Source organism: Salmo salar, chromosome 22, assembly GCF_965601325.2.
Source record: "Salmo salar chromosome 22, fSalSal1, whole genome shotgun sequence".
Classification (NCBI taxonomy): domain Eukaryota; kingdom Metazoa; phylum Chordata; class Actinopteri; order Salmoniformes; family Salmonidae; genus Salmo; species Salmo salar.
The window spans coordinates 55,074,168-55,088,930 of record NC_138312.1 but is presented as its reverse complement, the minus strand read 5'-3'; the positions used below and the strand labels follow the sequence as shown (position 1 = coordinate 55,088,930).

Here is a 14,763-nt window from a genome sequence, read left to right as displayed (position 1 = left end):
GGAGCAGGGAGAGAAGAGACAGGGAGGGGTTAGAGTCTGGAGCAGGGAGAGAAGAGACAGGGAGGGGTTAGAGTCTGGAGCAGGGAGAGAAGAGACAGGGAGGGGTTAGAGTCTGGAGGAGGGAGAGGTTAGAGTCTGGAGGAGGGAGAGGTTAGAGTCTGGAGGAGAGAAGAAATAGGGAGGGGTTAGAGTTTGGAGAGGAAAAGATGAATGGTGTTTGATAGGAGAAAAGAGTAGAAAAGGATAAAAGAGGAGGAGAAAAGGGAGAAGAAGAGGTTGTGGGAGAGAAAGGGAAGAAAGAGGTGGAGAGAAGAGGTGCTACTGATGGTTGAGATGAGGAACAAAATGTTTTCCTATCATCTACTGGTAGATTCATCTTTGCAGGTGTTAATTCTGCCTTAGACTAAACATTCTCCTTTTGATGAGGTCTACCGAATGTGTTCAACAGATAGTGTTTTCCATTTGCGCCGGCTGTCGGCAAAAATCAGCCGGTTAGACTCATTTACAGCCGGCTACTTCTCATTTAAAAGTTTAAATTCGCTAGTCTTTCAAGCCCTCTCCCGCTAGAATTAACGATATGCATCTTATAGTAATCTATTGATAGGATAGTCACCCGTCAGTCACAAAGCGAGCAATGGAAGGGAAACGCAGTCTGCCGTCTGCTCCGCCTCCTGGTGTGCGCTGCGGTTGGTTGCAGTCTAATTTCTTCACACAGAGGAAGGAGAGTACTGATAGTTTGGATTTATGAACTTTAAATCCTTATTAATCATTAGTTGTAATAGAGAAATGAGTTGTGCCATAACCATTAACCTCTGGTGTAGGAGGATATGTATATGGTGGGTGCAATTAAGCTTGGAATGTACTGAGTGTAGGGAAAGCGATCACGTGGCAGGCATTGATAAGGGGAGAGAGCCATGGATTAGTGATGGAGGGGGTCCAGGTCAGGCATTGATAAGGGGAGAGAGCCATGGATTAGTGATGGAGGGGGTCCAGGTCAGGCATTGATAAGGGGAGAGAGCCATGGATTAGTGATGGAGGGGGTCCAGGTCAGGCATTGATAAGGGGAGAGAGCCATGGATTAGTGATGGAGGGGGTCCAGGTCAGGCATTGATAAGGGGAGAGAGCCATGGATTAGTGAGGGGAGGGGGTCAAGATCAGGTCACGTTAAGGGAGAAATACAAGTTTATGGCCCGCATCACTTAGTGTCCTGCCTAGCAGGAAAGATACAATGTTTGTACAGATATGTAGGAGACTCAGCCTAGGAGGAAGGGTTAAATATCAGTGCTTGTGTGAAAAGTTTTTTGTCTAATGCAGCTGTATTGATCCTCTGGGAAGAATAAACTTGGTTTAAGCTTTCATAGTGTCCGCTGAGTTTTTACTCCCCCTACGCGGGGAGCCCCAAAAAAGAGGAAGCGGGTATTTTCTCTGTACATCCACAGATGAGCCAGTCAGACTTCATATGTAGGCTATGGGATGGTAGCTAGCTAAGTGCACAGACGCAATGCACACAACACTAAATACATCCTACAAGATAGCTAACAAATGTAGCTAGTATTGATTAGCTAGTTTCCATGAAACAGCTGCCTGTGTTAGCTGCCGAGTTAGTGCAATGTCCTTAGCGAGCTAGCTAAACATTTGGCTATGGGCTGGCACTGGCAGTATGGGATAATGGGGTGGATTAAATTGTTTCTTCGTCATCTTGCTAGGTAGTTATCTAGCTGTGGCCATCTGGCTAGTAACAAGTGATTTCTACAACAATAGCAACATCAGCGCAGATAGCTTGGAATCTAGACCATAAGCAATACGCACAGGATATGCATTGCCAAACAACGCTAATGCCACCTTCTGGTTTGGAGTATTTTAACAAGGCTGAGTGGCTGACGACTTCCAAGGTCATTGTTGTGTGAACACAAGAGATTGACTGTCAACACTGTTTAGAGGTACTGTCGGCAGGCAAACGTTTGAAAATCCTACCAGTGCGTCTGAGTTCTTAGCCTAATTATTGTTCTGACACATACGTTGAATTAATTTTTGCGTGCTTCGCATGGCCAGCCTTCTTTTATTGACAACTGAACAGGAAGGGTTAACTAGTTTATAAAAGGAGTTGAACTGACAACGTTGGTCTTCTATATGCCTTTGACATTCATAAATTATGCAGTGTGATTATATGTCCATGGTATCCTATCGGGCGAAGTAAACCAAAGGATTTCTTTGGTTTCCTTTCTTAGGATGTCGGGGCTTGCCAGACAGTGACACTAAAGTGAGTGACTCATCAGTCAGTGGCTGCATTTAGAGACTCATTCTGGTCCAAATATGATAATTAGGGCATTCACGAAATCCAGACATTAAAACGGAATTCAACAATATTCAAAAAGGTATTGAATCAACTAAAGGTATTGAACATTTATCAAATTTGCCCAAGTTTATCATAAAGACATGAACAGAATGCATCAGTGATTCGTATTTCCTGCCACCTTCTGAAGAGGCAACAAAAATGCCCGTGTGTGTGTGGTGCGTGTCTACCACTTTTTGTAGCCGTTAGCGGTGATGCTAATGCAAACTGAAGGCTTTCCCCAAAAACATTCTCAAATAAATGTTAACTACAAAATAGCCTACAATTACCTGCCAGAATGATATGATTATTTTTATCAATCCAGTGTGTATTTGTTTTGCAAACTCTATGATCACGTGTGCTACAAAACCACTGCTAAACAACAGCCTCTTGCTAGGTGTCCACTGGAATTAAAGGGTCACTTTTGCTAGTTGTCCACTGGAATTAAAGGGTCACTTTTGCTAGTTGTCCACTGGAATTAAAGGGTCACTTTTGCTAGTTGTCCACTGGAATTAAAGGGTAACTTTTGCTAGGTGTCCACTGGAATTAAAGGGTCACTTTTGCTAGGTGTCCACTGGAATTAAAGGGTCACTTTTGCTAGTTGTCCACTGGAATTAAAGGGTAACTTTTGCTAGGTGTCCACTGGAATTAAAGGGTAACTTTTGCTAGGTGTCCACTGGAATTAAAGGGTAACTTTTGCTAGGTGTCCACTGGAATTAAAGGGTAACTTTTGCTAGGTGTCCACTGGAATTAAAGGGTCACTTTTGCTAGGTGTCCACTGGAATTAAAGGGTCACTTTTGCTAGTTGTCCACTGGAATTAAAGGGTCACTTTTGGGGTAGCCTAGTGGTTAGAGCGTTGGGCCAGTAACCGAAAGGTTGCTGGATTGAATCCCCGAGCTGACAAGGTACAAATCTGTCGTTCTGCCCCTGAACAAGGCAGTTAACCCACTGTTCCCTGGTAGGCCATCATTGTAAATAAGAATTTGTTCTTAACTGACTTTCCCACTTAAATAAAAGGTTAAATAATTTATTTTGAAATACACCAACAAAACGCAACATCTCCGATTTTTCAGACCTCAAAAGCAGTCTCCTGGTGTGGTTTAAGCATTGCTGTGGACTTACATCACATTGTTGTTTTTCTATTTAAAAAAAAAAAAACGATTTGATTTTGAGAGCAAAACATAACCTGGAAAAACAAAACCTTAAAATGTATTTAAGATAATGTGTCTGTTTTAATAAAATCCATAATATGAAGAACAAACATTGTGGCAATTGATATCTTGCAGTAAAATTGTAAATACAACTTTACGATCTCAAGAGAAGAGAAGTTAATTGTTAAAAAAGGTTTCTAACAATACACTGAATTCATACATGTTCAGTTATTTAAATTGTAAAGTAATGTCTTTCTTCACAATACCACAACAAATTATTCCAATCTGGGAGGTAAACTCGATAAAGTATTCAATAATTTCACTGTGTATTTAAGATGGAATCAAGGCATTAGAATGTTCCAGATGCCACCAAAACAGAGCTTCTTCGGCCGGGGGCGCCAGGCTGGCTACTTTTTCTATTTGGCTGGCTACTCTACTCTACTCACTTGAGGAAAACACTGCAGATAAGTTATGTTCGGTACCATACCAGTCAGGGTCAAGGATGTGGCTTGGTGAGGATGGTAGTGGAAGGAATAGTACAAACAAGGTGATTCTCTGGATAGAGGCTGTTTCAATGGCATGAAAACTCTACTAAATTCCTCATCATTATTTATGAATAACTAAAAGACTCATGAATAGGATACGCATTCAAGAAACATTGTTGAGTATACAGGAAACATTGGTGAGCAGCAACAAGTGAAAAAAAAATCCATGTGTTGAAATACAGGTAGAAATGCTCTGATATTTAATGTAGATCGGAACTAAATTGAACGACCATTCAAGGACAATATAACAAACATCAGCACTAGACAAAATACAGATTGAATTACAACATCCTTATATTGAATCAAGGCCAACTTATTTTACATTCACAATAAAAATATATAATAGTCATCTTAAAATTAATGTAAAGTTTGCAAATCCTTAAATAAGAAACAAAATGTATCTTTTCACTACCCAATAAAATATTTCAGATATAAGGCAATAGGTGAAATAACCTGGAAATTTTACTGCAAAAAAATCCTCATAAAAAACGATAGCAACAAAAATCATCCACAACACACAACCAAATCACTCACCAATCCATGTGCTAGGAACTCAAACAGGCGACTTCGTGTTTCTGAATGCATGAGTACTTATATAGAGACGGTAGCTAGTAGGCAGAGGAGAGGATAGATGAGACGCCTTCAGAACAGACCGGTATGGCTCCAGCCAGAGGCACACCTCTCTTTCCCTCTCCTCTCTGCAGCCTTGGAGGGAGGGCTGTCTGATCTGTTCTGCTCACATCAACGCTGATGCACACACTCTCTCTCTCCTTTCCCTCTCCTCTCTACAGACTTGGAGGGGGGGCTGTGCTGTGTGATGTGTGCCTTGCTCATCAACGCTGAAGCCCTCTGCCCTCTCCTAGTGATGGGCAGTATATAAAAAAAATCCATATCGTGATAAATTGACATTTTTTCCAATAACGACAAATCCCCAATAAATTAACAAATAATTTTTGGGGGATGCTGGCTGGGTGATATGGACAAAAAGTAATATCGCGATAAATGTAACCCATTTTGCTCGACAACAACAAACACAACAATAATAAAATGTTTAATGTACAGTTAGTTACTTTCCATTATCAGCAGCACCTTCCTCCAAATGAGGAAGGTGAGAACTCAAAACTAGATTGCGAACTCTAAATATGATATTGCTGCTCAATAGATTAATCAAATTAGCCTACACATGGCTATCAGTAAAATGTAGACTAATGTCCTACAAAACGTTCCAGCGCTAGACATAGGCTACTTGATGTAGGTCTACTCACTGTAAATGGCGCGCTCCGCTGGCACATCTAAACCATACTAACTACAGCCTACTCCAGTGGTAAAGTGGCTCCATTAATACTATTACGACGAGAAATATATGATATTCCAGTGGAGGCTCCGAGGAGGAGGAAGAAGGGGAGGACCGCCATCAGTAAATTTAATAAAAACAAAACAAATTGTAAAACATAAGTTATCCTTTTAAGATAAACCTATACTCAATATATTCACGTCACCAAATAATTGATTATAATACACTTTTTCCCCCAGTGAAGGTCTACAGTAGCCTCAGCACTCTGTAGGGTAGCGCCATGGTGTAGCCGGAGGAAAGCTAGCTTCCGTCCTCCTCTAGGTACATTGACTTCAATACAAACCTAGGAGGCTTATGGTTCTCACCCGCTTCCATAGACTTACACAGTAATTATGACAACCTCCGGAGGACGCCCTCCAACCTATCAGAGCTCTTGCAGCATGAACTGACATGTTGTCCACCCAATCAAAGGATCAGATAATGACTCTAGTACTCAAAGCATAAGCTACAGCTAGCTATCACTGCAGTGCATAAAATGTGGTGAGTAGTTGACTCAGAGAGGGAGAATAGTTTTACTGTTTTGATCAAATACATACACTACCGTTCAAAAGTTTGGGGGTCACTTAGAAATGTCCTTGTCTTTGAAAGAAAAGCACATTTTTGGTCCATTAAAATAACATCAAATTGATCAGAAATACACTGTAGACATTGTTAATGTTGTAAATGACTACTGTAGCTCAAAACGTCTGATTTTTAATGGAATATCTACATAGGCGTACAGAGGCCCATTATCAGCAACCGTCACTCCTGTGTTCCAATGGCACGTTGTGTTAGCTAATCCAAGTTTATCATTTTAAAAGGCTAATTGATCATTAGAAAACTCTTCTGCAAATATGTTAGCACAGCTGAAAACTGTTGTCCTGATTAAATAAGCAATCAAACGGTCCTTCTTTAGACTAGTTGAGTATATGGAGCATCAGCATTTGTGGGTTCGACTACAGGCTCAAAATGGCCAGAAACAAAGCACTTTCTTCTGAAACTCGTCAGTCTATTCTTGTTCTGAGAAATTAAGGCTATTCCATGTGAGAAATTGCCAAGAAACTAAAGATCTCGTACAATGCTGTGTACTACTCCCTTCACAGAACAGCACAAACTGGCTCTAAGACAATGGACAGAGGAACTCTGCCTAAAAGGCCAGCATCTCGGAGTCGCCTCTTCACTTGACGTTGAGACTAGTGTGTTGCGGGTACTATTTAATGAAGCTGCCAGTTGAGGACTTGTGAGGCGTCTGTTTCTCAAATGAGACACTAATGTACTTGTCCTCTTACCGGGTGTGCACCGGGGCCTCCCACATTCGATTCTGGTTAGAGACAGTTTGCGCTGTAAATATTCCACTGTAGATATTCTATAAAAATCAACTGTCTCCAGCTACAATAGTCATTTACAACATTAACAATGTCTACACTGTATTTCAGAGATGAAACTTAACTGCTTGACATGTATGATGAAATCCTGGTTGAGAATGAAACTGAAAAAATGAACAACGAAACAGCATAGCAAGTGAAAGAAAGAGGTTGTGATTATGTTTTACTGGTAATGGGGACATACGTAAATGCCAACAAAATAACTTTTTGGTCAGTGTGGTGTGTGTAACCTTTAACTAGGCAAGTCAGTTAACCTCTCTGGTATCATTGGGACGCTAGCGTCCCACCTCGACAACAGCCAGTGAAATTGCAGGGCGCCAAATTCAAACAGAAGTCCCATAATTACACCATTTTAAAGATAAAGTTCTTGTTAATCCAACCACAGTGTCCGATTTCAAAAAGGCATGGCGCGTTATGTTCAGCGCGTTGTCTCAAATAACATCCGGTGAAATTGCAGAGAGCCAAATCAAATTACAGAAATACTCATAAACATTGATGAAAGATACAAGTGTTATACATAGGATGAAAGATAAACGTCTTGTTAATCCAGCCGCTGTGTCAGATTTCAAAAAGGCTTTACGGTGAAAGCACACCATGTGATTATGTTAGGACAGCGCCTAGCCACAAAACACCATACAGACATTTTCCAGCCAAGGAGAGGACTTACAAAAGTCAGAAATAGCGATTAAATGAATCACTTACCTTTGATGATCTTCATCTGGTGGCACTCCCAGGACTCCATGTTACACAATAAATGTTTGTTTTGTTCGATAATGTCCCTCTATGTCCAAAAATCTCCGTTTTGTTGGTGCAATAGAAAAGGAGAAACAAGAAAGGCGCATTCACGATCACACGCTGGACTCATGTCTGGAAATTTCCACTGTCCACTCATTGAAAGTGCTGTATCTCCCTCGTTTTTCAGAGTAAACGCCTGAAACAATGCCTAAAGACTGGCCACATGTAGAAGAAGCCATAGAGATCGTGAACTGGGTCCTAAGTCTTTGTATGGTGGATAGGCTTTCAATGGAAAAACAGCCTTTCAGAATAATAGTACTTTCTGTGCAAATCTACCAATTATATGCATATCCTAGCTTCTGGACCTGAGTAGCAGGCAGTTTAATTTGGACACGCTTTTCATCCAAAATTCCGAATGCTGCCCCCTACCCTAGTGAAGTTAAGAACAAATTCTTATTTACAATGATGGCCTACCCCGCTCAAACCCGGACGAACGCTGTGCCAATTGTGCGCTGCCCTATGGGACTCCCAATCACACCCGGATGTGATACAGCCTGGATTTGAACCAGTGACTGTAGTGACGCCTCTTGCACTGAAATGCAGTGCCTTAGAACGCTGCGTCCATGTGTGTGTTAACTTTTTAACTGTACTAGAATGCTTAAAAGGCCGCTAAAATTGTAAATATCGGTTATCAGTTTATTTTTGGCAAGGAGGATATTGGCATCGGTGCATCCCTACAAATAATGGTTTCAGAACAATCTACAGGAACATTTTGTAGCAAAATCACCAAAAATAAATGACGTACAGCTAAATGAGGCACTAAGAGGAAGGTGACGTCTGTAATTTTAGTTTTTTGACTAAGCTCTACCCTCTCCTGTTCTCTACTGCAAGCTGCAGCCTCTGACTCTCTCTACGTCTGTCTACATGTCTGTCTGTCTACATGTCTGTCTGTCTACATGTCTGTCTGTCTACATGTCTGTCTGTCTACATGTCTGTCTGTCTACAGACCACAACACCTGGGTCGTGTTCATTAGGGCACACCTGTGGTCAAATGTTTCAAACTGTTATTTAATAGAAAACAAAAATGTGCGTGCATATACACAGGCAGTCCAAATCTGATTATTTTTCCTCTTATGGGTCATTTGACCAATCAGATCAGCTATTTTGCCAATAATTGGCCAAAAGATCAGAATTGGGCTGCCTGTGTAAATGTAGCCTTATCGGATAAGATCGGGTAGTTTCTCCCCGTTTCAGTCTGTTTGGTATCTAATGACCATGACTCTGCACCCTACCTTCAGCCATCTATTTATTCTTTAGTTTTCATCCACATTGGAGAATGTATTCTCACATTTGTCGCCATAGTGATTTCAGTGAGTCATGTAGATAGACGAGGTTCTAAAGCAGAGGTTTGTGATTCTGTACACTAATAGATGGAGTTGCTGGACGAGAACTCACCACCGAAGCGTGCCTCAAACGCTATAGGAAAATATTTGTTCTTTATTGCCATTTCATCTGCAAACCCTTTGCCCGGTCTTCGAGAGAGCAGAAGGACATTGCAGTTTACATGCCAAGAAAAAAAAATCAAGGTGGATGTATCTTTGCAGTAATAAATGGACGTTACTGTGTGTGAGTGGAATGAAGAATTCAACAGCCATTAAAATTCTCAACGGATCGATTTTACACGTCTGTGCAACCTTGGTTTTCTACACAACAACTAGGGAGTTGTTCTGAAGCTTATAGAATGTGTGGCAGAGTGACTAGGAAGGACGCCACTGCTGCCGGTGAGGTACGATTTTGTGATCCAGGCAGTGACATGAGACAAAAGTAGACAGATCTTTCTTTCACTGAGAAATGCTTTTCAGGGGAATAACTGCATATGTGGGTATGGATGTGGGTACGTAGACCCACGAGCCACTACAGACCCTCATAAGTTTTGTGCCCCCCCCATCAAAGTTGCCCAACGCTGGGTTAGCTTATACCAAACGCTGCCATAGATGTTTCAACTAACCTGCTTGTAATTCTAAATGCATTAGAATGGTGCTGCAATGGATAGAAGCCATTTTACGGGCTCCGGATCAATTCTGCTATTTTGTGCTTTTTTTTGTTGTTGCGCTGATATTAACTATTGTTTCCACAATGGTTCCTTATGACCCAAAAGAGCTTCTGGGCATCAGAACAGCGATCACTAACTAACACAAAGATTTCTACTTCAACGAGTCAGAGGCTCAGGACATACGGCTCACACTGGACCAGGACATAAATATGCCTGAGACTCGGAAGAGAACGAGACAGTGCGAGAGAGGTCGACGTGCGGGCACCCTGACGAAACTACAATCGGCGAGTACATAAACCACCTCTACCCTCTGTTCTTTTGGCGAATGTACAATCACTGGAGAAGAAACTAGACAAGCTCTGTTCAAGACTATACTATCAAATGGGACCTGAAGAATTGTAATATCCTATTTGTCAGAGTCACGGCTGAACAAAGACATGGATAATATACTGGTTTCTCTATGCGTCGCCAGGATAGAGCAGCAGCGTCTGGTAAGCTCAAGGGGGAGGTGTGTTAACCACCGCTGGTCTCTAGGTTCTGCTTGGCTGAGTTAGAATACCTCATGATGATGATGATAATGAAAACAGAGAAAACTGAAAGATATTAAATCCAAATGTACTGCTCGCGTGTCACACAATGTGACCAAAACAAAGATCTACACACAGGCAAGAGGCATTTCTCACTTGATACAAAATATGGATTTAATATATTTCAGCTTTTTATAGAACCACCTGCAACTGGACACGGACATTTATAAGATACCCTTTTCTCCGAATCCAGAACAAAGACAGTATCATCAAGAGCAGATTAATTGAAACATATATGACAGAGTTTTGTATAAACCAACATTACCCTGTAACGCCCAGTAATAGAAACATAGTTGATGAAAGGTATGTGGACACCTGCTCGTCGAACATCTCATTCCAAAACCATGGGCCTTAATATGGAGTTGTTCCCCCCTTGCTGCTATAACAGCCTCCACTCTTCTGGGAAGGCTTTCCACTAGATGTTTGAACATCTAGTGGAAATGCCACAAGAGCATTAGTGAGGTAGGGCACTGATGTTGGGCGATTAGGCTCGAAGTCGCCGTTCCAATTCATCTCAAAGTTGTTCGATGGAGTTGAGGTTAGGGCTCTGTGCAGGCCAGTCAAGTTCTTCCACACCGATCTCGACAAACCATTTCTGTATGTACCTCACTTTGTGCACAGGGGCATTGTCATGCTTTTCAAACAGTTGGATACAGACAGAAGGGTGTGTTCATAACAATTCAACTGTTCAACCTTGTTAGCTAGCAGATAGATCCAAGTTGGCTAAACTTGAAATATAAAGATTAGCTGGCTAGTCACGAGAATGTAGGCTTGAGAGATTATTGAGGAGATCTATGTTTATTTTCTATAGCCTAATGCCGCAACAACAAGTTAGTCATTATTAATGAATGAGCAACCTGCATGGTTCTAGTTAAACTTGTAACAGTCTTCATAGACAGACTACAAAGCCAGATCAGTGATTATTGCAAAGAGCAGGTAAAACTATTTTTGATAAAATAATGAAATTATTAGTGGGTGTTATGGTTGTAGAAAGCTTATATTTAGCCTCGGTATAACTTCACAAACCCTGAATTCATAGATTATTGCTGACTGTTTGAAATCCTGTGTATTTTACTTTTAAACTGTACAACAATGCATATTTAGAGAAAACATGTTCCCCAATGCTGGAAGGAGGGCCTGAGTAAAAAAGTTTGGGAACCCCTGATGGCTACAGTAAAGACAAAGATTTAAACTAAACCCAGATAGACCACAGCCTGCCGTTTCCAATGGGAACAAATGAGTCATAGTGGGCAGAACAAGCAAGGCGGGCAGAGCCAAGCACGAGCCAGCGAGATTCCATTGGCACGTTCTAGCATACATCTACATAGTTCTGTTAGGGAACGCCTCCTATGTGAAGTGTGCGTGTGCTGTATAACTCAATAAGCCTTTGCACTCCTAAACAACACTATTTTAAAAAACTTTTTCAAAGGGTAGTCTACTAAACATAGTCCACTCTGTTCATAACAGATTTTAGTTTTGGAAATAGAAAACTGTATTGTGATCAAATGTTTCATCGATGGGAAAATTAGCAGAATGTCGGCCAAAATCCATCTCGTTCCATCTTCTCCTACTGCTGGACAGCGGCCTTCCTCTCACTACCATATTTGGTAGTGAGTGGAAACGCCAAGTGGATGCTTCACATTTATACATCTCATCCGTGGTAGAGATGCACACACCACCTTTCATTCCATCATCTGCAGATGTTGCCAGAATATACAGACCCTACAGTTACGCTTGTTTACACTGAGCTGCACTGGGGTCAGAACGCAATCAGGGTTACATTAAGACACAGTGGTGAGCGGCTTAAGATATGGGTTCAAAAACTTCCCTCAATGCTTAACTGGCTAAAGTTGGCTAGCTTGCTAGTTACTTCCAGACACAATTGAAAGAACAACTCACTGACCATTTTACTTGCCCTACAAGAGCTGGTTAGGCTGTTTTCATGTAATCTAGTTAGTGACTGTGTTGCTGGCAACCATTTAAATTGTTTTTCTGCTGACGTTTACTGACACCATCAAAATGAACAGGTTTTCTAATTCAAATAAAAAAAAAATCTAATTTTATTTGTCAAATGCACTGAATACAACAGTTAGACCTTACAGTGAAATGCTTACTTACAAGCCCTTAACCAACAACGCAGTTAAGAAAAATAAAAGTTAAGAAAATATTTACTAAATAAATGAACATTTAAAAAAAGTAACAATACAATAACGACATTATATATATATATATATATATATAATATATTTACAAAATCGTTATTGGGGTACCGGTACTGAGCCAATGTGCTGGGGTACAGGTGAGACGAGGTAATTTCGGTAATATGTACATGTAGGTAGGGTTATTCAGTGCTCTGGCACACTCAGACAAGAGTGTCCTGAAATCAGAGTAGATAGCCAGAGTGAATTTACTAACACATTCCTAATGTAACCAGGATTGCGTCCTGACCCCAGTGTAACTTTGTGTAAACGGGAGTAACGGTAGGTTCTGTATCTTCTGGCAACCGCGGATTTAAAACCACACAAATCAAATTTTACTTAGTTAGCTACCCAGATAGCTTTTAGCTAACACACGCCAAACTACTAGCAAATGGGCTAGTTAGTTAGACCGTTAACTAGCTAGTTTAGCTAACGTATTAATTTTAACCGCCACTTGGGGACAGAGTTAGCTCATAGCTAGCGCGGTAGGTGGTGGTCATCTACAAAGTGTAGTTAGCTACAATAGCTAGCTAACTAGTTGTGCATAAACATAACAGTGTGAATAACCACAAAACAATAAATCAAGGACGACAATCAGTAATCAGGGGCCTTTACGAGTAACGTAACGGTACCCCGTCGTTAACTACATATCATTACTACAGTATAGGCTAACTACCGCTTTGAAAACGGCTTTGTTCTAGCTAACGTTAGCCGTTGAATCGTGGCTCACCGGGTATCCAGGCCCAGGCATCGGAGATCGGTAAAGGTGGTTCTGTGCGCCCGATGAGGGTCCCATCCTTCCTCCAGGAGTTCCAGGTCCCATGCCTGGTCCTCCACCTTGCACCTGGGGTCCGGGTCCCATTCCCCCGCCACCACCTCCCGTTGGAGCCGATTGAAAACTACCTCTGGCCGCCATCTCCCCTGGATGTCTCCGCCGCCGGATCGTGGAACGGAACTATCGCGACTCGCGAGAGTAGTCTAGTTGATGTAGCGGAGCGTTTCTTTTTACGACAGCAACCTCTGCTGTTTCATTTCCATATAACCAGCCCTTATTGAGGTAAACATGTTACAATCTACAGCACCCTATGAAAGCAGTTTCAAAATAAAAACCACCAAATGCATGTAAACCCTTTCTGTATGGAGACCCCGCTGCCACGGGGTCTCTGGAGTCAGCAGTTTTACAGTTAGCACAGGTTATAGATTTTTCTTCAACTTCAAACAGGTTAAAATGTTAATATTAATGTATTTCTAGTATGTCTACCAGAGTTGTGGACTCGAGACAAGATTGTAATTGGATATCACGAAAAAGGGGGTAAAAACAAATGCCTGGACTTGGAGCCTCAAGACTCGACTTGAGCACTAGCGGTTCTGGGGGGGGGGGAATAATTTTTACATAACTAATTTTTGCTATCATTATTTTTTTACATCCGTTATTAGACAGTGATGATGATTATGAACATGGTATTTTGCCTGCTAATGCCTGCAATGCAGTGAAGAAAACGATATGACAACAATAACGTCTAATGTAACTGGCCCCTCTAACAGTACAACTGGCCCCAGCTTGGCCCCCCCAGTTGAAATGGTCTAGAACCACCACTGGACTTGAGATGGATGATTTGAAATGATCTGGCCATGTTTTGTAATGTTTTATCTCTCATTTTGTGGCACAGTCTACGTGGTTTACGCGACACGCAGCCAGAGACAGTAGCCGTAGCACCGCCCTCGCAACAAAAAAACGGCAACAGATTGGCTAGTGAAACGCACAGTCTGATTGGCACTCTGATTGGACCAGAATACTGTCAATCAACACAGGTCGGGTGAGCGAGCGAACAGATTGATGATTTGCTTCACAGCCGTACGATCAGGTGGAGCGCAAAATGTCAAATTATAGGGAGAGGATTGCCATAATACATCGCTTTCTAAACTCCCGCCAGTTTTTTTCTCTTGTTGAAATATTTGCAGTTGCTTTCAGACGTTTAAATGCATAGGCCATGTGGTAAATCTATATGCCATCTAATACCACAGTAATTGCTAGAGTTTCATCATTCCATTCCCGTACCGTACCGTTTATTGTAACACGTAGACATTTCTGTTTCAAGTTTTATAGGCCTACGATACAGTTTCATTTTATAGCGTAATAGGAGCGCTCGCACATAGTAATAGTCTGCGCTCCAAGCTTTGGAGTCAGAATAACGTAGAATGATTGTTCCATGTATTCGTGGCGTTGAAATATCATTAATAATCATGCAGTCTGATTAAAATGAATGTACCAATAGCATGTTACATTGTAGAACCAGTTTATTGGTTATAATTGCATGGTCCTGGGAGACAAGTGTTTATTTTATGTTTGAGCTCCTCTTAGACAGATTCGATTTCTCAGATAGGACAGGAGGCTATTTTTGTGTTTATTTTGCGCATATATATATATATATATATATATATA

General features: G+C 41.4%; 1 protein-coding gene across 1 annotated transcript in view; it reads right to left on the bottom strand.

The window, feature by feature from the left end:
• The window catches only part of LOC106583704 (SWI/SNF-related matrix-associated actin-dependent regulator of chromatin subfamily D member 1), a 28,944-nt gene extending 15,650 nt beyond the window's left edge, over positions 1-13,294 (bottom strand). Inside the window, exon 1 of the mRNA XM_014168208.3 lies at positions 13,051-13,294. Coding sequence (XP_014023683.1) covers positions 13,051-13,236 — 186 coding nt within the window. The 5' untranslated portion in view covers positions 13,237-13,294. The remainder of the gene's footprint in view (positions 1-13,050) is intronic.
• Between the last annotated feature and the right edge of the window lie 1,469 nt (positions 13,295-14,763).